Source organism: Manacus candei, unplaced genomic scaffold (genome assembly GCF_025592945.1).
Source record: "Manacus candei isolate 608988 ecotype Guabito, Panama unplaced genomic scaffold, ASM2559294v1 h1tg000071l, whole genome shotgun sequence".
In the NCBI taxonomy this organism is placed as follows: Eukaryota; Metazoa; Chordata; class Aves; order Passeriformes; family Pipridae; genus Manacus; species Manacus candei.
Genome location: NW_026138119.1, coordinates 2,345,358 through 2,371,210, shown reverse-complemented (window position 1 = coordinate 2,371,210; position 25,853 = coordinate 2,345,358). Strand labels below are relative to the sequence as shown.

At 50.7% G+C, this 25,853-nt stretch overlaps 2 protein-coding genes across 13 annotated transcripts in view; one reads left to right on the top strand and one right to left on the bottom strand.

Annotated features, from left to right (window-relative positions):
* CAMSAP1 (calmodulin regulated spectrin associated protein 1) overlaps positions 1-4,059 on the top strand; it is a 34,678-nt gene extending 30,619 nt beyond the window's left edge. For all 4 annotated transcript variants that reach the window (XM_051808075.1, XM_051808076.1, XM_051808078.1 and 1 more), the window contains 6 exons: positions 764-900; positions 990-1,198; positions 1,285-1,387; positions 1,738-1,853; positions 2,080-2,198; positions 2,494-4,059. In XM_051808075.1, the coding sequence (XP_051664035.1) occupies positions 764-900; positions 990-1,198; positions 1,285-1,387; positions 1,738-1,853; positions 2,080-2,198; positions 2,494-2,796 (987 nt within the window). In that variant the 3' untranslated portion in view covers positions 2,797-4,059. The remainder of the gene's footprint in view (positions 1-763; positions 901-989; positions 1,199-1,284; positions 1,388-1,737; positions 1,854-2,079; positions 2,199-2,493) is intronic.
* A 5,418-nt stretch (positions 4,060-9,477) lies between these two features.
* Positions 9,478-25,853, bottom strand: part of KCNT1 (potassium sodium-activated channel subfamily T member 1) — a 67,700-nt gene continuing 51,324 nt past the window's right edge. For 4 of the 9 annotated variants that reach the window (XM_051808086.1, XM_051808080.1, XM_051808084.1 and 1 more), the window contains 16 exons: positions 25,129-25,278; positions 24,731-24,969; positions 22,931-23,147; positions 21,755-21,860; positions 21,495-21,667; positions 21,222-21,293; positions 20,792-20,926; positions 20,448-20,559; positions 20,066-20,167; positions 19,863-19,946; positions 19,374-19,502; positions 19,026-19,046; positions 17,847-18,150; positions 16,040-16,102; positions 13,447-13,531; positions 9,478-12,981 (listed from right to left, as the gene is read on the bottom strand). In XM_051808086.1, coding sequence (XP_051664046.1) covers positions 12,861-12,981; positions 13,447-13,531; positions 16,040-16,102; positions 17,847-18,150; positions 19,026-19,046; positions 19,374-19,502; positions 19,863-19,946; positions 20,066-20,167; positions 20,448-20,559; positions 20,792-20,926; positions 21,222-21,293; positions 21,495-21,667; positions 21,755-21,860; positions 22,931-23,147; positions 24,731-24,969; positions 25,129-25,278 — 2,113 coding nt within the window. In that variant the 3' untranslated portion in view covers positions 9,478-12,860. The remainder of the gene's footprint in view (positions 12,982-13,446; positions 13,532-16,039; positions 16,103-17,846; positions 18,151-19,025; positions 19,047-19,373; positions 19,503-19,862; positions 19,947-20,065; positions 20,168-20,447; positions 20,560-20,791; positions 20,927-21,221; positions 21,294-21,494; positions 21,668-21,754; positions 21,861-22,930; positions 23,148-24,730; positions 24,970-25,128; positions 25,279-25,853) is intronic. The other 5 variants (XM_051808089.1, XM_051808085.1, XM_051808081.1 and 2 more) reach the window with 4 other exon arrangements.

Here is a 25,853-nt window from a genome sequence, read left to right as displayed (position 1 = left end):
GATTTACTTGTATGGCTGTAGATGCAAGCAAGTGAAAAATTAGAATCTTCAGTGGAAGAAATGCCTGGTTTTCATGCAGCTTTTGGTTTTGTCCTGTAATGGCTCATGATGAATAAGTATTAAATTTAAATAATTATTCTGAATCTGGCTTGGGGAAAGGGTTGTTGTTAAGCTGTTGTGGTTTTAGTACAGTGGTATTTCTTACATTGGACGTTCTTTAAATAATATTTCTGCTCCTTCCACCGAGGTCAGAACTGCTCTCAGAACATTTAGTGTCTCAATTTGTGCTTAGCAGTGATCATTGTAAATACCCCAAATGTGCTGACATGATGATGCTTTTCATTTCTCTTTCAAGAAGGTCAAACTAGGCTGTCTCAATCTCAGTGAATTGAACTTCTGGGTTTTTTTATAATGTGATTAAAGTTGACTCATTATGATTCCACTGGGCTATCTGTGCCATCCATCCCAGCCCACGTGATAGTTGCATTGTACTTTGCAGTCCTAGAAGGTTTTGTGATCTTTAAACATGCTTAAAAACAAGTCAGAGTAAGATGAGCCTCTTTTTTTTTTCCTCACAGCCTTAAGGGAACACCGAAAATGTCTCTTAAATTCTTCTTGAGCAACAAGAAGTTCTGGCTTACACCCAGTGTAAATAGCTTACATTTGCTGAGGATTCCAGGGAGATTTGAGGAAATCCTGTGCTGTCCAGCTTCACATATTGTCTTCTGTTCCCTAAAACTCTGCATCCCTTTGGATTTTGCAGGATGAGCAGAAGGCAGAGGATGAGTTGGCCAAGAAACGCGCGGCGTTCCTGCTGAAGCAGCAGCGCAAAGCCGAGGAGGCTCGGATCCGGAAACAGCAGCTGGAGGCTGAGGTGGAACAGAAAAGAGATGAAGCTCGGTAATGATACTTGGAAAAGAATATTTCTTTTTATCTTTAGGATGAGGAAACTGTTACACGTTGAATATTCCGGTGTGTTTGCTTTGCAGTCGCAAGGCTGAGGAGGACCGGATACGGAAAGAGGAGGAGAAGGCTCGAAGGGAACTTATCAAGCAGGAATATCTAAGGAAAAAACAGCAGCAAATCTTGGAGGAGCAAGGGCTTGGAAAGCCCAAATCAAAGCCCAAAAAACCCAGGCCGAAGTCGGTCCATCGTGAAGAGTCTTACAGTGATTCAGGGACTAAGTGCTCTTCCACACGTAAGGCTCTGGGGTTGTTTGCTCTCACCGAGTCTCCAGATGTGCTCTGACAGAACATACCTGACACTTTCTCTTCTGTTTTGCAGCTGATAATTTGAGCAGTGCTCAATCTGGTTCCAGTCTGTCTTTGGCCTCAGCAGCAACAACTGAGCCTGAAAGTGTTCACTCCGGTGGCACCCCCTCGCAGAGGTACAGCCAGGCTGTTCATTCCTTGCTTCCTGTGCTAGGGAGTAGTGTTGGGCTTCAGTGCTGCCTGCTGCAGCTCACTGGCACAGAGGCACACAGTGATTGGTGAATTCATCTGTTTCATGTGGCTGCCAACCCCAGTGTTCTGTACAGACTTGCAATTTTGTTCTGTTTTCTCCCAGAGGAGTCAGAGCTTTGCTTTGATACCTCGCAGGGAGAATCAGACTGTTCTGGGGAGGATAAGGGAGAATAGCCTGTTCCAGTCAGGGCCAGCAACTGCTGAGTTAATGTGAGATTAGAGGGACAAACCCCAAAATCTTGGCATATAATTTTTTTATTTATCTCCCTCCCAGAGTTGAATCAATGGAGTCCTTACCCATTCTGAGCAGAAATCCCAGCAGGAACACAGAGAGAGACTGGGAAAACGCTTCCACAGCTTCTTCTATTGCTTCAGTGGCAGAATACACAGGTGCCTGGTTTGTTTGTTTGTTTGTTATGAATCCCAGGTCAGAAAACCCTGTGGTGTGTTTGATGTGACTGTTACTTGTGAGGAGTTGCCAGGTGTATTTTGTTCTGTTTAATATCTCTAAAAGTCAATCATTCTGGAAAAAAACAAGGGTCTTTTTCACTATGAATGAAAATATTAATGTTCAGAGATGCAGGACAAATAATTTTTACTTGTTTATCTTCCCTAGGTCCAAAATTATTTAAGGAGCCCAGCAGCAAATCCAACAAGCCTATTATTCACAATGCTATATCTCACTGCTGTCTTGCTGGAAAAGTGAATGAACCACATAAGAATTCAATATTAGAGGTAAACATGAAAATTATTAATGCACTCACAATCAAATGTGTCTGTAATGCTAATTCTGTAATCCCACTGGTGTGTTGTATGAATTTAATTTCTTAAAAAATGCCTGTATTGGAGGATCCTTTACTTCCCACGACTGTGGGCCTTGTGGAAAACACAATCCCGTATTTACAGTTCCCCTTTTAAGTTTATAAAAGGACTGAAAATCAGAGTTACTGAGAACAGCCATTCAGCTCTAAGTGCAGGCTTGAAGCTGGGCATAATGTGGGAATTTTCCTCATTTTTTTTTTTAATGCAGGAACTAGAAAAATGTGATGCCAACCACTACATCATTCTGTTCCGCGACGCCGGCTGCCAGTTCCGAGCACTTTACTGCTACTACCCCGACACGGAGGAGATCTACAAGCTGACAGGAACGGGGCCAAAGAGCATCACCAAGAAGATGATTGACAAACTCTATAAGTACAGCTCGGACAGAAAACAGTTTAACGTGATTCCAGCCAAAACCATGTCGGTGAGCGTGGACGCCCTGACCATCCACAACCACTTGTGGCAGGCCAAGCGACCCGCGGTGCCAAAGAAGAGCCAGCCTCGGAAATGACAGGCCAGGATCTGCTGGGGACGAGGATCTGCTCGCTTGGGATGGCGGCCAGAGAAGACGTGTTTACCACTTTCCTCCCGTTTGGTGTGAGATGTGCAGAACCATAAACACTTTTTAAAGAAGCTCCGGGACAGAAACCGTGGGTGCGAGTTCTCGAGGATGAAGGAACGTTTGCCAGTGTTTTTTTATGACTGATCAATCTGCTGTTACACCCAATGCTATAACTACTGTGGCTTTCGGCTGACGAGGGACTGTGCATGTAGCAAGATCTTTAACAAGTGGATTTCCTTTTACTTGAAGCTTTTCATCGGTACAAATTGGGAATAATTTAATTCTCTCTCCTCTCCACCTCATTCCCTCCTTTTTTTTCCTGTCCTTCTCAAGAGTTGGCGAGCTCCGAACTTCGGTAGGAGGATTGAACAGATCTCGGGTGAAGTGCTTTGGGTTTGGTTTGGTTGGTTGTTCTTTTTTTAAACAGTCTTTAGGGAAATCTTCCTTTCAGACTTTTTTGGAGGAACTGTTTAATACATCCAGTTGTTGTACTGTATCTACTGCCAACGTTAAGTCCAGCTCTCAGATTTCTGGAAAAAAAAAAAGGCAAAAAAAAAAAAGCCCCAACTCGTGCTGCTCAGAACAGAGTTTACTTGCAGTATCTGTTTAGGATAAGCATTGCAAGGATTGCAAAAGCCAGTCTTTTTCTAAAAAAATAAAATAAAATAAAATAATTGTTCACAGATGTAAAGATCTCTGGAATACAATCATGAAGAGGCATAACAGGTGCTATAGCTGGAACGTGCCTGACTGCCACTTTAGGCAATGCAGCACAGTGGTTACTGATTTCAGTTTCAGGTAGTGTCCTAAAGATTTGTTTGCTTTAATAAAGGTGGATTCTGGTAGGTATAGAACATTTCCACTCTGAGCACGCTACTCCTGTACGATGGTGCACTTAATGATCACAGATTTTAATGTTTTTATTACATCATGAAATGTAATTCTACTTTCTTTGTCCTGTCTTTATTCTGAATGAGCAGCATGCTCTACAATGAAGAGTGTGTTATGTTTTTTATTTTGGGTGATATATTAATATATATTGATTTGTTTTTCTCATTTGAAGACAATTTTTAAACAGAGACATTTGCATTTGTTTCAAAAGCCCAAATAAGTCGAATGGCTTGGATTTCTTTTCATGTTGAAATATTAAATCTTGAGTTATGACCTTAAAAGTCTTTGTGTTTCAGCAGATTAAATTTTTGTCTGTGGTAACAGGGTATATTTGCAGTTCCTTTTTTTTATTATTTTTTTTTTTCTCTCTCTTTTTTTTTTTTTTTTTTTATTTTTAATCCTCCCATGTCTCATCCTTGGCCCCAACTGGTTTCCAAGTAGGTTCCTGTAGCAATTCCCTAATTTAATCTGCTCCTCCGTGGGTCCGACCCGTCCGCCCGTGGGGTCAGGGAGGTTCTGGCTTTGGTTTGCACATGTTTACTTTTATTTGAAGTGTTACTTGAATCCAGGTCTCTGGAGTGCAAAAGGCCCTGCACCATCCTCGAGATGAGCTCTGGACTCCAGCCAGTGTAATTATGAACCCCTGAGATAATGGAATTACAGAGTTCTGTACATAGTGGGAATTAGGGTACGGAATGGAGGGCTGGGTAGGTAGGGCAAAGTGAAGGTCTTCCAGTGTGGTCTCTCCATGGTTTTTCCCCCCTTCCAGTACTCCCTGACTAGGCTGCTGCAACTTTGTAAATGATGTTGGATAGTTTGCTGCTTGTAAATAATTAAAAGGCTTTATGGTTTCTAAAGTGCTGAGTATTAAACACCGTCATGAGTGTAACTTTTGTTACCATGCTTTCCATGCTTGTGCTTTATTTCTCACTGTTTGATATTATAAACCATATTTATTTTATGAAACACTGAAATTTAATAAAAATCATTAACTGATTTCCCTTTTTATTTCATGTGTACTTTTGTTGGTGTGACACTTCATCCCCTCAAAGAACTAATAATGCTTTAAAGATGTGCTGTTCTGTTCAGTAAAGCTTCACCTGGGAGGAGCTTTAATAACTTTATGACCAGAGCTTATTTCTCCTGACCCTGCTTGCAGTGTGCAAGAACTGGAACAAAAAAAAAGGCTTTCAGAAAACTGGGAAGTAGTTTAGGGGTTTATTTCCCTGTAAGGATTTATTTCATCAATCTTCAGACTCTTGAATTTGGCTGCTGGTGTTTGATCTGTGTAGTCAGTGGCAGAATTTTGGTGATTTTCTAAGTGACTCAATTACCTAAAATTTAATCTTGAGTTTTAATTTACTTATCAAAAAAACCCCCCATTAATCTGAAATAACCTTGGCAAGAAATAAAATGTATTAGTCTGAACACGGGGAGAGAGAGAGGAGCTTGTAAGAACAGGATAGAATTTGTGGGTGAATGTGCAGGGAATGTGGAGGCAAAGGCAGTCAGTGTTTTGTGGAAGGGAGAATGATGTATTTTCCTGCAGAAAGTTTTTGGATAATTCCAAATTTCCACTTTGAGGGTGTGTTCACTGCTGGGTGTCAGCTCAGGGGAAAACGTGGTTGTAGGACTGTGACTTCAGAGCTTTGTTAGTGCTGGTTTTGGGGTTGATTTTATGGAATTCTGAAGGCAGAGGATTTCTGACTGTGGCTTCAGTGACATCATACTCAGTCCCTCACTTTTAATGAGTGAAAAAACCACGTGTAGGAATAATGAGGTGATCTGTGCCCCAGTAACTCAGGGGAGAATTGTGATGATTTGCTGATGTCACTGCTGAGAACACAGGATTTTGTCCTTCCAGAGCCACTGGAGAGCAGAGTGTAAAATAAAATACCCTGACAGTGAAATGGGTGGGAATTACCTGTTCCCTCCCTGGAGAAATAGAACTATCAGCTGTAGATAAATAGAATTAATTGGGTGACTTGCAGCTTAAGCTGTTTGTTGAGCTTGGTTTTCCCCAGGATCAGTTGGAGCCAGGGGTTGTTCCCTCTGGATAAAAAACCAGCTCCCAGCTGCTCACAGAGGTCCTGGTTGTGCTTCCTGGAGGAGCAGAAAGTGGGAGCTCTGCCTCTGACCTCTCTTGATTTTTATTTTTTATTAGTTTCTCCCACATAACAAAGACAAGAATGTACATCTTTAAAGTGCTTTTAAGTGCAATTTCTTTTTCTCAAGCTCTCATCCATCAGTCTGTGTGTTCCACGTGCTCTTTGTGTTTGTAGTTGACGTGTCCTTGTCTCATTTTCATCCTGCTCTGCTGGAGGAGGAGTTCAAGAATAATCTTAATTTGGAAAAGATTGCCTTATTTTTAACACCTTAATAAAGCTACAGTGGGGCTGCTGGAAAGGTTGAGTGTGCAAAGAAAATAAATCTGATTTTTGTCCTCACTGCACTGGGGAGTTGAGTGTAGAAATCTGGAGTTTTCACTTCCTACAACCTGTTTAAAGCTGTAATTTAAAGTAAAAATAACACAAATGAGTTCTCAGGAATTAAATTTGCCTTTTCATTTGCTTTTCCCTCCAACAAACCTTCAGAACTGATCACAGAGGCAGTGTCAGAACACCCCAACCCCCCCAAATTAAATATTTTATTTAATTTATTCTTTAAACAAGATGTGTCATCTTCCCTCTGGACTATCCTGGAATTTGGTACCTGCTGACCACACCTGGAATGCACCACTCCTTAGGGATGTGGATTGTTATTATTTTACTAACTTTATTAGCTTTATTTATTTTATTAGCTTTATTAACTGGTTTGCAGTTAATTAGGGGTGTAAATGGAATTAATTGTGAGCAGGTGAGGGGGATGCAGGGGGTGAGTCCCAGGGTATGATTTTGGGGCTCAGGATCTGCCAAATCTGCAAATTCAGCCTTTGGATGAAGCACATCACTCCAGAAAGAAGATTTTGGGGAGATTTTTATACCATTTTTTTTTGCTGCAGAACTGAAGAAACCTCTGAAGGATTTTGGGGGAGGGTGTTTTTCTGTGCTTCTGGTAAGTGAAAACTTTTATAGAACCTTCTCCAGGCCAGTTGGAAATGGGGATATTCCCGTGGTCCACTCAGGTGTATTTTCAGATGTCTAAAATACATCATTAAAGCCAAAAAATTGGACTTCTTGTCCTCAAGTGGAGCAGATGTCCTGTTGGTTAATTATATATACAAAACCTGAGTATTAAAAACGGGAGAAAAAAAATTATTTATTCTCACCTCTGTAATTATTTTGTTGTTACATTTATAATATGAGATATTTAAAATTTCCAGGGATGAATTTAGCTTTTTTGCAGCAGCCAAAGTTGTATCATAAGAGACTGTCCACCGTGAGAGGGCACAACATGAAGCTTATTTTTGATTAATCCACCTCTCTCACATGCTTCAGGAACTAAGAAAACGGTGAATTTAACTGGTTTTTTTTGATAAAAAACACATAAATCTCCCACAAATCATCAGGACAAACACACCAGAATTACAGGAGAAACTTTCACACCATGAAAATAAATATATTCCCCAATTAATTTGAGATCACTGCTCAGACTTCTCTTATTGTGTAGTAAGTAAAAAAAAAAATATTTTTTTTCTTTTATTTTGTTTGGCAACATTGTCAATATAAAAATATATAAAAAAAGAAAATATTTCTGAGCTTTCTCTTGCAGGTGCCTTGAGGCTCGTTCTGTTTTTTGGGGGGGTGTGAAGATTTCCAGTTTCCAGTGAGAGTATGAAAAGGTGCATTTTTTGCTCTTCTCTTCCAAGTTCAACTCTCCTTGGGAAAAAGAAACCAAATTTAAAAACCTTGGATGGGGAGATTCCTGCAGGGATGGGAAGATTCCTCCAGGAATGTCCCTTCTTGGGACAAGAAGATTTCTTAATTAAAATGCTGCTTTTTGGGGTGTGTTTGATTTTTTTTTTTCCAGTTCATAAATGATCCCAAATCTCACAATCAGCTGTTCTTGTCCCTAGACAGAGAGTTCCTCGATATTTGGAGAGAATAAGTGACAGAAATACAATTCAGTCCCTGAAATGATATTAAATATAATTGAATTACGTAAAACACAGCCTGGATGGCACAAAGATAAATTCCAGAAATGGAAAGATTCATTTTATGCCCTTTCCTTCCCTCTGAGTGCTCACCATGGGCACATTCCTGTTGTAAAAATTACAGGCTGAATTTATTTCCTTATCTGTGCCAAATATAAATTTACTTTCATCTTGGTCTTGAAATCCTGTCAAGAGTTTTTTGCTCCATCCCTCTGAACTCGTTCAGAAAGAACATATTTATTTTAGGAGGGGGAGAAAAAAAAAAAACCAACAAAAACCTCTGGGGAAGTGTCTTAAACTGATTAAAAGGGATGATTAAAAATTCAATATACAGCATTTGTTCCTGTTCAAATGAGGCACTGGGAAGAAGGGGTTGAAGCAACCAAATCTCCCAGAATTACCTTGGCTTCATGTGGAAACCTTGGCAGAGAAAATCCCCATTTCTTCCTGCTCTTTGTCTTCCAGGGAATAACTCGAAAAACCCAAATTTACAGCAAAATAAAAAAAAAATAAAAATCCTTCCCTGATTTGCTTTCCTTTTTATTTCCCAGCCCCATCAGCACCACGATTTTTAATGTAATTTTAATAATATTTTACTAATGTAATTTTAGTAATATTTTTCTCTTACACAAGAAGTTTCCAGTGTTAGAAGCTTAATTTTTTTCCCAGTTGGGGCAGAGTTTTAAATGGATTTTTTTTTTCATTTTCCAGTGTTGTTTCCTCTTCTTTTACTGAGTCTGTTGCTGTGGAAGGCGAAGCAAGAGGAAAAGATGCAGCAAGACGAAGAACCCACTGCTGAGAAGCTCAGAAGGCCCTTTGTACATTATATTAAATCCTGTTCTGCAGCCTGGAATGGGGTTTTATGCAGCAAGAGCTGCTGTCTGTGGTGTTAAAATTACCTGATTTTGGGTGCAATAATTGTCCTGGAAAACTGAGAGGAATTTTGTTCTCCATGTCCAGGTGTGTCCTGTTTAAAGCTGATAATTAAAAAGTCATTTAACAGGGATTTCTCCCTGCTTGCCTTGGGTAGATTCACTTCCAGCTTTCTCACTCATCTGTTAATCCCAGAATTCTCTTCCCTGGTTAAGGGGTATTGTTTGTGCCCTTCTGTGTGATTTTAAATAAATAGATTTTTGCAGTATTTGCTTAAAATGTTTAATAAAACCACTCTCTGCTTATCTGCATTTGATCTCCAGGTTAAAATCTCTGGGTAGGGGTGGAGCATGTTCTAAAAATGTGTTGTTTTATTTTTTTCTGGAAATAATGGAAACTGTGGAGTCAGTGAAAAATTTCTGAGTGTTGGGAGGTAGAAGAACAACATCAGTAAAAAAAAAAAACCTTAGTTAAATACCCACAAAATTTAATTCATTTATTAAATCACAGAAAATCAGAATTAAATAAATGAATTAAATTATGTTTAACTGCTGCTGTACCACACTGAGCAATCTAAGATGCCCTTTGTGCATTCAGGCACGAAGAGCTTTAAAAGCTGAGGCTAAAAAAATAAAGTTTTGGTGCGTTCCAGGCTTGGAGGAGCTGATTTGAGGCTCATTTAAAGCCACGGTTTTGCCCTGGATTTTAAAACTGTTGTTTGCTCCCAAGAAAAAAAGAAAAAAAAAAGAACAAAAAAATCCAACAGCAGTCTGTCCTGTTGCTGCATGCAGCTCTTTTATTTTCATTTATCTTTACAGAAATGTGAAGCATCTTCACAATAATTGTACAAAACCCTCTCCCCTTGGCTGCGTCCCGGAACAGCTCCCAAAATTCGGTCTCCGAGAGGAAAGACGGGAGTTTCACCTGCTCGTTGCTGCTAAAAAATTCCATGCAGGAGCCGACCTTGGAATACAAACATCATGTTCTAGAGAGATTAAATAAAAAGGGGTATAACAGGAAATAAATATACCTGTAATATTTAATGCAGGATATATGGATTTAGTCCATGTTGAGCGTATCGGGCGTTAGTGGACACGTAACATGCTGCTGGAAAACCCCAAAAGATCCCAGCTGTCCTCGTTTCTGCAGCTCCCCAGGGCCTGTCCTGCCTCTGCACTGGAGCACAACTATGGCCTTCCAAAAATCAGGTTTTTTCCAAGTGGTTGGAAGCAACAACCATCCACGGAAGGTCCTTGTACTCCTGTCCCAGACAGAAACGACTCCTGTCGCTGCTCCATTAAAAAAATAAAATACTTCTGTTTTTTACATTAGTATTGTAACTGAGGCTAAAGAACTAGGAAAAAAAAAAAAGAACCCTCGGTTCTCAGACTTGCCTTGCCCGTGGGTGAATATCTACAGGGGGTTGTTCCTCCATCCCAGGAGGAGCTGGGCTGGAATTTTACACCGTGGGAAGAACGACCCTGCGGAACGGGGAGAGCCCGCCTGGAATCCAGGGGTTTATACACTGGCCATCCTCAAAATATGGGAATATTGAGGGTGTTTGGGGAGGATCACAAACCATGGAGAGCCTTTAGTCCTTTAGGTTTGTGGCTTCCTCTGAGGTTGATTATTTCCAGGGATTAAGGGTCAGGAAGGACCTCGTGTGCCTGGTGAGGGAGGAGAGGGACCCAACACTCAATGGAGCCTCTGGAACAGGGACTGGGCCACATGGCTGACCTGGCTGCTTGGGGCTGGGGAGTGAAATTTAAAGTAATTTAAGGGTTTTTTTAAGGAATTTAAGTGTCTTGAAATGAGAGGGTTTAGCTGAGGAGTTCTGTTTGCTTCTCCACACCCACCAACACTGTGCTCACCCTGTCCTGCCCCAGAGCAGCCAGTCAAACAAAAATACCCACCTAAAAATCGTATATTCTGAGTAAACGCCTGCAGATAATCACATCTGTTATTTTATTTGGGATTTGGGCTTCTTTTTAAACCTGTAACCCTGCTTTGTTCCACTGTCCCTTGAAAAAGTGGGGTTTGGAAAATGCTCTGTCTCAAATGTAGGCAATTCAATATATAAATGCTCAACGAGGCATTTTTGGGGTGATCTGAGCATCTTGAGGCTTTAAATTAACACAGAGCCAGCATGTGTTTTAGTACTTCAACCCCTCCCACTTTTAACCTTACAACTTTTTTTTCCATTTGAAGGGACAGATTTGGCACGGGAAGTTACGAGCAGAAATAAATAAAACAGGAATCTGCCCTAACCAAATAGATACAAAATTAATAATTGAAAAAAAAGGGCAAAAAATAGGCAATAAAACAACCCCCCCAAAAAAACATTAGAGACAGTTCTGTTTGTGCCCAGAGCTCAGTGGAGTGGGAACATTGGACTCTGCTTTTCCCTGTGGTGCCTCTCCAAGCCCGGGATGTGCCATCACCCAGGGCCTCCTGACCAGCACTTCAGGAAAAAACAACAATAAATAATAAAAATACGGACCCCAAAACCCCCATCCAGGCACAGCAGGTCTCTCTCAACACCTTCTCAAGGTCCTACCTCGGCACAGGTCCTACTCTGGGCAGGACGGGCAGCACATCCCTGTGGGCTGGGGCTGCCCCAGGGCATCTCCCCCCAACTGTTAAAAACTGTCATTTTAAGCAGGTTTTGGCTTCTTTTGTTTTGTTTTTTTTTTTTTCCTGTAAACATTTAGTTGGGGTGTCCTGGGGAGCAAACAGTGGATGTTAATGGCAACAAACCGTTCAGTTGGATGCTGATGGGATTTCACGGCCATGTTGTGCTTTCCAGGCTTCTTGTTAAAAACAAACAAACAAAAAAAAAACCACGTTGGAGTTTGAAGATATGAACACAAAAGTATATAAAGTTAACCCTGCCTCGGTCAGTTGCTTGGCAGGCAAATAAACCCTTTCCACATGTGCAAAAATAGATGGAAAACACATCTGGTGCCTCCGCTGCCACCGGGTCCCCACGGGTGGGTGATGCTGGACGTTCATGCACCTCTGCTGCAGGCAAAGCCAGGGGGATGGGGGGATAAAGCCAAACAGGGATGGCTGGAGCTGCTGGGGGGTCCTGGTGGGTGGGTGGGGGGACAGGCAGAACCTGCTGCCTTAGTGGTGTTATTGATCTGTGACTTCAGGGAGGGGAAGGACAAAAAGCCATGACCGGGACAAACGGGAGGGTTGGAGCCCAAACTGCTCCTGGATGGAGGGGAAAGGGCTGAGCTGAGACATCAAACCACCACAGCCAGTGATGTGTGGGCCTGGGCACTCTGCCCCATCCCACCCCCAGGACAAGGATCCCCAAATCCCCCCCGGCAGCAGCAACAGGGGACACAAACCCAGGGGCACCGTGCCCGTAGCCAGGGCTCAGGCTGGGCACGTGTGCCAGGAGGCACTGCCGTGGGGATGGCACGGCTTTGGGCACCCGGGCTCGGCGTGTTCTGGTTTGTGAGATGACACAAAGTGCTGGAGGCAGAGCAGCCCCTGCCATGGCACCGGTGGGGGCTGCACTGCCCCATCCCATCCATCCCACGGCACCCCTGGGTCCTTCCCAGCACAGCTCTGAGCGCTCCTCGCGCGGACACCCGGCACAGAAACCCAGTGGAGGGCAACGAACACGAGCTGGGTGAAAGAGCACAACTTTGGGGACCCGGGGGGACACCTGGTGAAGGAGGAGGAGGGTTTCGGCGCAGCTTTGCTCTCGCATTGACCAGCCCCACCCAACGTGCCCCTTGTGGGGCGACACCAAACCCAGCCCTGCTCCGCGGGGGCACCGGGCTCGGCCACGTCCCCCCGGCCCCCGCGCCGACTCGCTCACTAGTTGCGGTATCGGTATAAAAAGTTAAAATCCACGGGGCGCTGCCGCCAGCTGGGGTCTGTCCGGCCATGGGTCTGTCCGGCCATGGGTCTGTCCGGCTGTGGCTCTGTCCAGCCGTGGGTCTGTCCGGCCGTGGCTCTGTCCAGCCGTGGGTCTGTCCGGCTGTCCCGCCCCTGCCGGGGCTCCGGGCGTCCCTCCCACGGCGCAGAGCCAGGCTGGGCATGGCCTTCCTCCGGCCCCCCCGGCTGCCCCGTCCTCTTCTCCGCCGCCTGTCCCGGAGCCCTGCGGCCCTGGCAGGGGCTCTGGGCGCGGGGGGGCCACTCACAGCTGGGTCTCGTCGCGCGTTTCGGGGTTGCTGGAGCCCAGCTTGTTGCTGCAGCTGCTCTTGCGGCTGTGGCCGTCGTTGGCCACGTGGGCCAGCGGGTCGGAGCGGATCAGGTACCTGCAGGGCACAGCTTGGTTACACCTCTGGGACCCCCCAGCTCCCCAGGACCAGGAGGGAGCTGTGTGGCCCCGGAATTGGGGTCTGGCCCAGCCCTGAGGCCGGGATGTGCCCCACGGTGCCGTGCTGGGAGCTGCTGCTTGCAGAGCACAGCAGCTGTTAAAATAATAGGTGTTAAATAGTAATAGCTGTTAAAATAAATGCCATAAAGCAACACAATAAATAATCAGGAGGTGCTCCTCCTGGAGCTGCACGGTGGCAAAAGCCAAAGGAAAAGCTCCACATTGCTGGGGCTGGAGTGGTTTGGGCACTGGAACACTGGGAGGGGGAACGGCCTGGGAAGGAGCCAAAACCTGCAGGTATTTATGAGAAATCATGGAAAGCAACGCAGTGGGGGTTACCCCAGGGCACTGTGGTTAGTCTGGGGGCACAGGGAGCCCACAGGTGGGTGGGGGCAACACCTACACGATGTCGTTGAGCTCCAGCCGCGTGTCCGGGGGAGGGTTGATCAGGACGTAGGACAGGGTGTTCTGGTGGTCGTTCATCTCATCTGTGAGAGGAGGGGAAAGGGCTGGTGAGGGAGGGACACCCCGACAGACACCCCAACAGACATGCTGACAGACACTGTCCTGGCCCTTGCTCCCCCAGCAAAGGGGTCCCTTCACTGGGAAAGCCGTGGGCAATGGCATTGCCAGCGGGAGAGCACCAAGAACGTCACTGCCACCTCCCTCACACCTCCCCAGCCTCTCCCCGGCCACAGCACGGCCCAGGAGACGGACAGATGTCACTCTTCAAAGCCCCCACTCCCCCCCAGAATAAAGTGAGATGTCTTACCTTGGTTCAGTGCAAAAGAGGGAACAGGTTAGTCCTGCTGCGTTAGGTACAGCAAAAGTCCAAGACTGCGTCAGGGCAGCCAAACCCCCCCGGGGCCACAGAAACACTCTGCCCACCTCTCTCCCTTCTTCAATTACTCAATTTAGCATCAATCCAGCAACAGGATTGCTTCTTTCCCCTGCCCAAGGGAAACTGCCCCCCGTGGAGTTTCAGAGCCGTTGATGCAATTTGGGGACGGCTCTGAACCACAGTGACCTCCCGGGGGGGCTCGGGGCCACCAAGAGCTGCACCCACGGACATCCACGATGCCAGGCGGGGCCCCTGCGCTTCCCGAAATAGCCAAGAACAAGATCATGGTGAAATGGATGGGGGTGCGAGGCTGCGGGCGGCCAGGAGGGGGGGAAGCTGCGACAGAGAACACGGTTTCCAGACGGGGTGATGGGTGTGGATGGACAGGATGGAGAGGGGACGGACAGATGGACGCCGGGGCAGCGTGAGGAGCACGGCAGGACACCAGCTCACTGCAAGGCTTGTCACTGGGATGCCTCTTTTGGAAAGGCCTTGGTGTTGGATGATCCCAGAAAACGGAGCTCAGTTTGGGGGCAGCAGGACCAGGATCTGGGATCGGCATCAGCTTCGGGCTGGGGGGGCTGCTCCCGGCTCCCTGTCCTGCTGCTCCCACCACCCCATCCCTGCTGTGCCCCTGCCTGGGGTGGGGGGTCCCTCTGTCAAAGGCTGCCCTGCCCCGTGGTGGGCACAGCCAGAGTCTCCTGCCACAGCAGTGCCAGTGGTGCCCCATCACCCTGGCACGGGGGGGTGGCCCAGCTGCTCTTCAGCCCCAGCACGGGGGTGAAACCTTTGAAGTGGGGCTTTTCTCCAGCTCTGGGATGAGCCACAGCAGCTCCAGCCTCCACAGCCACCCAGCACAGGGGTGCAAACAGGTTCCTCCTGAGCTGCCTTTGCCAGGACGTGTCCAGATGAACCCCGGGGCACCTCAGGCAGGTACCACACGCAGCAGTGCTTGCAGGGGGACACCAGACCCTCGTTTTGCTCCTCAGACACATCCCTGGCACCTCTGAGGCCACAGAAGGTGCTGTAGCTGGGCGGGGAGATGCTGTGTGGGACCCCCAACCTGTGCCGGGGTGTCTGACCCTGGTCCCTGGACCTTTGGCCATCCCAGTGCCCAGCCTGACAGCGTGACAGGGACAGGGGTGGCAATGCTGGGGCAAGGGGGGCACACAGACCCTGGGACCCCACGGCAGACACGGGGTTTGACATGACAGGAGGTGGGGAGGGCCCTGGCTCGCGGCAGGTTTCCCTGCTCCATGGAAGCACCTTTTCCTGACCCCCATGCAGCCAAGCCAGGCACTCTGAGCACACCAAGTATATTGCTCCATCACCCCAGCGCCCAGGGCAATATACTCTGCTGGAGTGGGGCTTCCATGAGCCCCAGCTGGGGCTGCCTCTCTGATGAAGGACACACTTTACAGGAAAATGCCAACGTTTCACCTTAAGCGTGGCCCAGTGAAGCCAAAAATGCAGCTGGGTCAGACTATTGCTAAGCTCAGGGCTGCTGCAGCAAAAAGGGGCCTCTCCAGGGCACGTCACACTGTGGTGTAAAGATGAAAATAATGCAAACACCCCTCAGCTCCTGCAGACCCCAACGAGGTGCCCAGAGCAGCTGCAGCACCGGTGGCACCTCGTGCTGAGCCCAGTGAGAAAACAGGGCCTGCCAATGCTGGAGAGGGGCCCAGGGGGGCAAACCGAGGGGTGCAAAGGGATTTTGAAGGGGTGCCTTGCCCCTGGGGCTCACCCACATGCACCAAGGTGCAGGAGCTCCAGCAGCTCATCATGACATGCGCAGGCAGCTCTGCTGTGCTCGTCCCCTCCTCAAACTGCCACTGGCTTCACAGCCCAAAGCCACCTTGCAGAGCCATGGGGGGAGGGTTCTGTTAGAGACAGCGAGGGCTGTGATTTCCCTGTAGGAATTCAACTAGAAAAGGGTCCCTGAGGTTTCTGTCTCCCTGATTTAGCGAAGCCCTGAGTTTGCACCACCACTACAGGCCAGTCCTTTGATTTCCAATGCCACCCAACAAATTAGTGCTGAAAAGCTCGGGGATCTAAGGTGAAAACTGGCAAGGGTGAGGTTTGGGCTTAGCTGGCATGATCTTGTTGTACGCTGCACGCCATGAGTCACGCGGGACTCCCAGGGAAAGGGAATTACCTTGCAAATATCCCAGGTTTACCCGATTCATCACATCACTGGCTGTTAAATTTGCTACATCCTCTACAGAACATACAGGGAAAGGCACAGACATAAACAGAGAGAGAGAGAGAGGTCAGCAAGCCATGGTTCGGCAATATCAGAGACGAGCTCCTGCGCTGCAGCGATAACATGAGCAAAAGAAAAAGGAGAGGGGCAGAAGGCAGAGCAACGTGTGCTTCCAAAACACCACGGGTGGCCAGACACTGACGGTGACACGTGGGGACAACACACAGACAGCCCCAGCACCGCTGGGTGCAGAGGTGCCACAGGGGCCAGGGAGCTGAGGGTGCCCCAGTGCCCTGGTCCTGTCCCACCCCGACAGGATGTGGGTCCTGCACCCCCCCACTGCCTCTTCTCCTGCCAGAGATCCCCCAGTTTGCTTCCACTGACATTTTCCAGGACAAGGATGCCAACTCTGATCTAACCCCAGGATGTGCCCTGAGAACCCCAGTGGGGCTGATGGTGGGGTGGCCCCTGGGAAGCCTCACCAAGGCCAGGCAGCCCCCCTGAAACTACAGCAGAAACTTCTGGGACCAGGAATGTAGGGGAAAAAAGGAGAGGGGGATACACCACTGCAAGCCCCTGCCTGGCATTCCCTGTGCTCCCTCCATCCCACCTCAAGCTGGGTCTCCTGCCTCCCTCCCTGGGAAGGCTGGTGACACCCACAGCCAGCCCTCCACTCCAAACTCCCCCTGCACTGCACTTTATATACTCTCCTCCTCTTTCATGTGCCTAAAGCCAAGATGGGAGAAGAGGGATCCCACCCCCCAAACGTCCCAAACCCAGCTGGGGCTCAGTGCCAGCCTGAGTGTGGGCAGGGGCCGGCGCGGGGTGGACGGACTCTCTTGGAGGATGGAGCAAACAAGCAGCAGCACAGGATGGCTTCAAAGAAAGAAAGGGAAAAAAAAAAAAAAAAGACCAAAACCAAAACCAAACCCAAAGCAAACAAACCAAGGGAGCTGTGGGCTACAGACTTTGTCATAACCAAGGGGTGGGGAGTCGTCCGGGGGGACACAGACGGCAGCACCGACGGGCAGGTCAGAAGCTTCACGAGAAATGCAGCTGCACAGAGGGACCCTGAGCACTGTCACAGCCAGACACCGGTGTCACACGCCATGAAGCAACTCAGCCCTGCAGCTACCGAAAGGTTTTCCACGGAAGAGTTTACGACGGATTCAAGTGTCTACAACAACCGGGGTCTGCGCCAGCTGATGGGGTTTCACCTCTCCCTGCCGCACTACAGGGGCTCTCTCGAGCACAGGGGCTTTGCTGACCTGGGGCCGGTGTGTCCTGAACCACCAGAAAGTGGGGGGCAAGCGGGGCATCGCCCCCCGAGGCTGCGCGGGAGCACCGGGTCCTGCTGCGGGCAGGAGGGCGAGTGCCACTGCCACTGCCAGCTCCTGCCTGGAGCCATCCCAGAGCCCAGAGGTGGGGGGGTGGCAGGGCAGGGGGGTCTGCGTGGCGGGACCCCAGCCTGGAATGCCGCACAAGCACAAGCAAGCTGGGGAATGAGGCGCTGCTTGGAGCAGGCCCGGCAGCGCCTGCGGGGACAGGCTTGGTGCGGGGTTAAGCTCAGGTTTAGGCTTGGCATGGGGTTAGGCTTGGCGTGGGGTTAGGCTCAGCTTGGGGTTAGGTTCAGCTTGGGGTTAGGCTCAGCTTGGGGTTAGGCTTGGCACGGGTTAGGCTCGGCTCGGGGGTTACCTGAGGAGCCCGCGGGCGGGACGGGACGCAGCACCGCAGAGCAGCTCGGCCGGGCGGCACTTACCGTACCCGGTGGTGGGCAGGCCCAGGTGCTTCATACGGTTCTTGACGAGCTCGGACAGCTCCTGGCGCTCGGAGCGCCGGTACAGGCTCAGGCGCTGCTGGCTGATCCACTCGGCCGTCTTGCTGGAGTGCTTGTTGCCCTTCCTGCTCAGCCGCCGGGCCCACTGCATGCTCTTGCGCCGCAGCAGGGGATGCTCCGACTGGTCGCTGGAGCACGAGTTCCTGTGGTGGCTCGTCTTGATCCCCCAGTGCTCCTTGATGTCCTTGGTGTCCTCGCAGTCCTCAACATTGATTGAGATCTGTGACTGGAAGCCCGGCAGGTCACGGGGGTGGGGGAGCCAAGAATGGCTTGGCCTGTGGCTGGTGGGGTGGGATTTCCCCCCGTGGGACGGGATCCTTCCTCTGAGCCCCCCCTTCTCCTGGCACTTCACCTCTGTGCTGCAAAAACTACCTGGCTGGCAGATTTCACAGAACGATGGAATGGTTTGGGTTGGAAGAGACCTTAAAGATCATCCAGTTCCACACCCTGCCATGGGCAGGGACACCTTCCATAGACCAGGTTGCTTCAAGCCCCGTCCAATCTGGACTTGAACACTTCCAGGGGTGGGGCAGCCACAGCTTCTCTGGGATAAGCACTGTTGAGTGCTCCACAATTACCTCTGTGATATCTGCCTGAGACACAGCCATGCCCTCATCTGCCTGTCTTCCCTCTTACAGCAGCAATGCTGCCACATCTCCGACCCAGCAATCCCACTGGTGAGCAGGAATTTATTAATAAAGCCCTTCAAGGCCTCTCAAAGAGTTGGGCTGCGTTTAATTAAATGTCAACTTTCGGCTCCCTGTCGCTGCTTCCTACAAAGCTGCAAAATGACAGTGTTTAAGAGGGATCCTGGCTCACTTCCTTGCTCCTTATCCCAGTTAATTACATGTCAGGGCACTGAGGACTTTTCCCAGAGTGCTGAGTGAGGCTCAGCCAGCGTTGCCCTGCCATGGGGACGGGCAGTGCCGTGCCGGGGCTGACAGCTGGCACAAGGCACGTGGTGGCCCTCGGTGGCCAGAGCTAGGACAGCACTCGCCCATGGATCAGCCCCTGGTTTGGGGGGACCAGAGGGCAGCACTGGCACCAGGGCAGTGCCCCACAGCACCCGAGTGCCCGCGGCGGGACGCGAGCAGCACTCACCTGTGCTCTGATGTCGTGGGGCTGCAACGGGGGGGAAGGAAGGGAAAGCAGAGTCAGCCTGGCAAAGGGACAGCCCTGCTGTGCTCCCCTGGTCCCTGGATGCCCAGTGGCACGGCAGAGCTCTGCCAAGGACATCCCTCCCTGCCCACGCTGCCCGGAGAGACGGGCACTGACACCGACCCAGTTTATCCAGGACACCACCCCCAAAACAGCCACGGGGTTGCTCGTGAAGGGAAGGCAGAGTTTCCCCTCCCCTCGTCCTCCCACCACTGCTGAAACCAGGTCTGAGGGGCCTCATGGATCCCACCAGCAGCCCCTTCCTGGCATGTGCCACCACCGCGCCCGTACCTCGGAGGTGGCGAACATGTGGGACTCTGTCCTGTAAATCCCGATGGGAATCTCCGCACTGGAGGAGCAGAGCTTCTGGAAGAGGCGGCCGTACGTCCGGATCCACAGGTCATCCTCGGTGATCTTCATCTGAGCAACAGGGGACAAACATGAACCACAGAGAACACACTGAGGAGCACCTCGGGCTGCTCCTGAGCTTCACCCCAGCTCATCCATGACAATCCCAAAGGCAAGCTGGACTCCACGAGAAGACCAGGAGCAACTTCTGACCTCAGCCTTCAGAACAGGGGCTGTGGTCCTTGGCAGTTCTGAGGCTTTTGGTAGTGCCAAGGTTCCCCACAATGGAGGGGAACAATGACTTGGCAGTGCTGCTCCCCCTGACTCCCCAGAATAGGGGAACCCCCCACCCACATGTGCAGGGTGATGGATCCCACCAGATCCACAAAGACCTGGCCCTGTGGTTACAACCCAAAGGGACTTGGCACTTACAGCACAGAGGTATCCAGAGCCTGGCGTGGTGTCGAGGCCCAGCAGCAACCGGGTGATGGTGATCATGTAATCCTTCACGAACGACTGGGGGAGACATTTGGGTGGGAAACCAGGGAAAAGGTTTGCTCAGTTATTCATTGGGAGGTGGAAAGGGGTGGCCAGAGCTGCAGGGGTGCATCACCCAGAGCCCACCTGGCTCTCACCTGGTAGAGCAGCGTGTCCAACATGCTGATGCTGAAGACCCTCCCGGCTGCGAAGGGCAGCCGGAACATGAAGGCCAGGTTGGAGCCGTTCTCTCTCTCTCTCTGGAAGAGGAAGGAGAGATGAGAGCACGGGTTGCACAGAAACTAGAGGGCTCATGGAAATGGGGAGGACACCAGTGTAGTGTTTCTGGTGGGTGTGACAGGAGGGAACCAGGGCAGCAGCCTTGCACTGAGGGAAAGAGGTTTTTTTCTCCATGGAAATGTGGGAGACAGGACTGGGTTTTCTGGATGTGGCAAGAGCACAGGACTTCAGGGAGCTCAAATGCAGTCACTGCCAGCAGTGACTTCCCAGGCCCCCGTGCAGGGGACAACCTTCTCTTACCTTTTCTAGTTTGGAAAGGGCAAGAGAGTAGCTGTCCTTTGCTCTGAACTGCATGAACCTCATGTTGGAGGGGTGGGTCAGCTCCGTGATAATGCTGAGGCTGGGGAAGAGCCTGCAATGGAAAGAGACCTGTTGTCCTTCAGCTCACTCAGAGGTGAGATCATTCTCTGCAGTTATAGCCTGAGGAGGACCAAAACCACCCCTGTGCCTGTCTGAGGACAGAAATAGCTGATTAGGAGCTGTTTCCTCAACCACAGATGTGTCCCACTGCCCACAGCCACCTCCCTGGTCACCAACACCCTTCCTGGCCTTGTCCCCAGCAGTGGTCAGTGGTCATCCCTCACCTGAACATGGTCTGGACATTGACAATGGTCTTTGCATCTGCCATGTAGTCCTCCTCGGCGCTCATGGTGCTCTCCTTGTCCACCACCACCAAGTTGTCGGCGTAGATGATGCCGCACTGCAGCAAGCTGTCCAGGCTGGGCAGTTCCCAAAGAGAAGAGCGCAGGGTGAGCCCTTGGGAAGGACACAGGGAAGCAGCACGCTGCGGCACGCAGCGCTCCAGCCAGCCCAGCCTGCTCCCCACCACCAGCTCTTCACCTGCTTCCATCTACCAGGGAGGGGCTGGCACCCCGAGAAGCCAAGGGTAGGCTCAGCTCTACCGGTGCCAACCCTGGGGCTTCTCATGGGGTGACCCAAAAGTCTGGGCTGGGATAAATCCAACGCATTCAGGCAGCACCGTAAGTCACGACAGCCACGCACGGAAACACCTACTTGTCGATGGTGCCCTCCATGTAGTAAACCATGGGGAAACAACAAATGGCTTCCAGAAAGTGGTGCTCAGGCCTGGAGGGAGAGCGACAGAGAGCAAGGCGGTTCAGCAAGCCCGTGGGGCAAAGACAGACACAAAACCCAGGGCCAACATCAGCCGAGACACCCGAGGGCGGCACCGCCGTTGCCCCACGCTCCCACCCCACAGCATGAGACGCCCACAAGAACACAGGGAGGGCTCAGTGCGATGGAAAACATCCGTGGAAAAGTACTTGCTTGTTGTCCAGCAGCAGCACGATGGGGTTCAGCTCTTTGCGGGACCGATAGTAGGCCCGGAGGGGCACGATGAAGTTGTACAGCCCGTTCCCCGCCGTCTCTGCCGAAACGATGATCAGTTTGTTCTTGAACCCGTAGGCTTTGGCATCCTCAAAGCTGTTGTGCTTGCAGCCCTGTGGGGTGGGAGGCAGCGGGGGGGACTCAGCAGGTGGCTCTGGGGGGGCTGCAGCCCCCAGGCAGCCCCCACAGCCCCATCGTACCTTGTCCAGCCTCAGGCAGCAGAACGGAGCTTTCTCAGGCAAAAGGTGGCACAGAGTTGGGGAGCTCCCAATGTAGGGGGAGTTTGGGGGGTAACCCTTCACATACCTGCAGCAGAGAGAAAACCCAGCAGTGTGAGGGCACAGGGAGAGTGTCCATATATCCAAAACTCAGATGCTGGGAAAAAAAACATTTAACAGCAGCAGCACAGGACTCAAGCACATCGGTGGCAAATGCTCTGCAAAAGTCTCCTGCAGTAGCTGGAAATTTTCCCAAATATACAAATATTTAGGAATGTTTTTTGCTATGCAAAGAGCCATGAGATTGTAAAGATGCAGGGCTAAAGCCCCACATTCCATGTTCCCAGCACAGGTAGAGAAGGTAGCAGACAGGACCACTGGAGGGAGACAGGGCAGTGAGGGCCAGGAGAGGACAGTGCTGAGCCAAATAAAGAAGCAAAAAACTTCATGGTCCATTTGTAGAGTTTGCTTTGGTGAACAGGTATTTTAAAAAAATCAGCATTTGTACTTTTGATGGAATCAAAGGCAGAAATTTTCATTTAAAGAGCAGCTAAAAGTGGACGTGAATTCCATACCAGTTTGTGAGGGTTCCTGGATATTCAGGAACTCCCCTCACGGCTGTGACACCGTCCAGACAGGAAAGCAGTAAGGTAAGTCCTTCCCTGGCTGTCACAAACTAACAAACACCTTAAAAGCTGTGGTGAATATCTATTCTGTGGTTTTTATTTATGTGCAATGGAGAACAGGACCCTCTTCACATCACTGGTGAGTGGAGGAGGTGAGAGGAGTGACGGAACAACCTGCCCATCCCCAGCAGCATCTGCCTTGGGGCAACTCTGCTGATTCCCAGAGAATTCTCCAAAGCAGCCCAAAAGGCTCATGGCCATGGGGACTGTCCATGGCACAGCTGTTCATGTGGTCATGTTAAAACTGAGAGGGGCTGAGCCTGAGCATCCCTCGGGCACCACTGAGAGTACCACGGTCCCAGTCTTTCTGAAACTGGAATGAACCAGAGAGAACTGGATCCCACTAGGACAAAGAGGATCCACCCAGAATGAATTGGATCCAACCAGAATGAATTGGATCCAACCAGAACAAAGAGGATCCAACCAGAATGAACCAGCCAAGGAAGGGTTCAAGGAACAGAGAGGGACTCACTCCACAACTGCCGACCCCTCCTCGTCCGACTGTGTCATCTCGTCCTCGGACTGGTCGCTGAGCAGGTCGCAGGGCAGCAGGGACGAGGTGTCTGCCAGCTCCAGGACGGGGGCGATGCTGGGCCGGCGGTTCCCAGAGCCGTTCTCGGCCGGCAGAGCCAGTTTGCTGCTGTTGGCAGGGCGACATTCCGTGTTCTGCAGGTCCATGGCCACTGTACCTGGACGTGGCGGGGAGGGAAGCACAGCAAACACTCTAAGGAGGTGCAGAGACCTGAGGAAGCACCCTGGAGCCCTGCACAGGGATGAGGGACAGCCCAAGTGATGCTCAGCCATCCACAGGCGTGGGGAGTGCAGGGAAAGCCCCCACCAGTGACCTCCACCTGGGCACTGGTGTGTGGAGCATCTCCCCGGGGGCACAGCTCAGCGGGCCCAGGGACTGTCCCTGTCTCTGTTGCCAGCTAAAACGTTTGCCCACCTGCTGCTCACTGAACAGCAAAACCTGGCTCTGTGATGGTTTTTATCATTGTGATATATCTGTGAGATGAAAACCCTCCAGCCTAACCCCTGCCTGCAGCTCCCTGTAGGCTCTGGGAGGCACCAACCAGGTTGGGAACAGCCAATTTAGGAATCATGTCTGCCCCTCACTGGGACACTGCCCTCCCCATGGACACCTTGTCACCCTGGTGGTCCTCAAGCCCCCAGGGAGAGGGAGGCAGGCAGCAATTCCCTCATCCACCTGATCAGCTCCAGGTCTTACAAACACAGAATTGTTAAGGCTGGAAAAGTCCTCTAAGTTCACTGATTCCAACCATTTCCCCAGCACTGCCAAGGCCACCACTAAACCGCGGCCCCAAGTGCCACAACTACACATCATTTAAAACCCTCCAGGGATGGTGACTCCACCACTGCCCTGGGCAGCCTGTCCCAATGCTTGAAGAAATTTTTCCTAATATTTCTTCCACTGTGAAGAAATTTTTCCTAATATCCCATCGGGGACAAGAGAGACTTCCTCATCCCGTCCTCCAGTAGCTTCCAAAAATCCAACTCACTGATGGAGCATCCCACTAAGCAGAGCCCAGGCACTGGCCTTGCCAGACACCACTGCCCTGCTGGCACTCCCATCACTTCTGCCCCTTCCTTCACCCTTTGCCAAAGGTCCCTCTGTGAAGGAGCCGTGTTTGACGGGAACAGTGACAAAAGTGCTCAGCAGAGCTCTCTGCGCCTTGCTGGGGGATAATCTATGCAAATTGCTGCTCAGGAGTACAAACACATAAATTATTTGCCTGGAATATAATGTGCTCGTGTGGCGCAGCCTCCCCAAAACCCGCTCTCCCCAGATACAAGCAGGAAGTAATGACTCATGGTATTCCTCAGCTGCACAAACGCACCGCTCGCCGCAGAGCAAACGGCACTTTCCTGGCGTGGGGAATCATAAACGTGATTTAGGACGTGGCCAGCGGCATTTCTTCCTCCAGGCCTGGAAATAATTGGGGGCTAAATCCAGGCTTGGGGGGGTTTATGCAAACACCCTTAATGATAACAGACATTGTGAGGTTTAATAATGATCTCTGAGCTCGCTGAGGGCACCCAGGGTGCCAGGAGATGTTTGTGCTGTACTGGTGAGGTGACCGGGACGGGGGGTGCAAAGGGCTTTTTGGCACTGGTGGGGGAGAGGGCAAGGAGCGTGCAAGAAGCAAAACCAAACCAAACCTGGGAAAGGAAACGAACCCAAACTTGAGGAGGGCAATGGAGAGGTGTGTGCAGGCTCCTGCTCCCCCCTGCCCACGAGCCCCCAGCTCACCCATGCTGGCGATGATGCTGTGCACGGGCAGGCGGGACGGGCCGTCGTAGCTGCCCCTCCCTGCAAAGCCCTTCTTCTTCTGCTTCTCCTCCTGCTTGAAGATGAAGGCAGAGTTCTCCTCCTTGGTGATGTTGATGTAGAAGCAGGTGTCGGACGCTGCCATGATGTGCCGGGGGCCGGGGTTCAGCAGGATGCTCTTGTTCTCCTCCCTCCGGATGCCGATCAGGCACACGCCGTACCTGCGCCGGGAGCACGAGGTGGGAATTCGCAGCTGGAGAGAAACCCCCTCCGGGGCTTTGTCCCTGCACAAGGGACCCCGCAGCGCCCTCCTGACCCCCAGGGATGCAGACTGGCAGGTATCTCCTGCCCACCCCTGCCCGTTGCCCCCCCGTTCTCACTTCTTGTGCGCGTGGAAGGCGGCGTAGGTGAAGCTCTTCCCCTCGTACTCCATGAAGAACTTGCTGTCTCCCATGCGGATGTGATAGACCTCATTGCCCGAGCAGCGCCCGTACATCCGCTGCCACTGCTCCGGGGACTCCTGGCCCTCCCTGCAACGACAGCAGCAGTGCTGGGATGGATCCCTTGGTGCTGGGATGGGACAACCCACGGTGCCAGGTCAGGACATCCCGGTGTTGGCACAGACCCCGGCACACCGGTCAGGGCAGGACACCCCTGGCACAGCAGCCAGATCCTGGGGCAGAGCCACAGGAAAGGAGCACTAATAATCTCTGAAGCTGCCACCAAGCCCAACAGCGGTGAGATGACAGCGGTGAGATGACAGAGGTGAGATGACAGCAACACACCACCACGAGCTGTCGGCGTTTGCTGAGGACAAGCTCGTTTCCATCTCGGGTTTTAAGTGCCTTTTTATTTAACGAGGGCCCCTGCAGAGTGCAGAGGGAGGGTTCAGAGCCCGTGTTGGCAAACAGCTCCGAGCATGGGGTGAGAGTCATCTGGCAAGGATGTTTCATAACTGTTTTGATGGCACTTTACCCAAAATTCAGACATTTCTGACTGGCCAAGGAGCGCAGGACATGCACACCACTGTTCTACCAGGCTGGCAGAGTTCCTTTCAGCCATGCTGGACATACACCCACCAAAAAGCCTGCAGGGTCTGGGTATG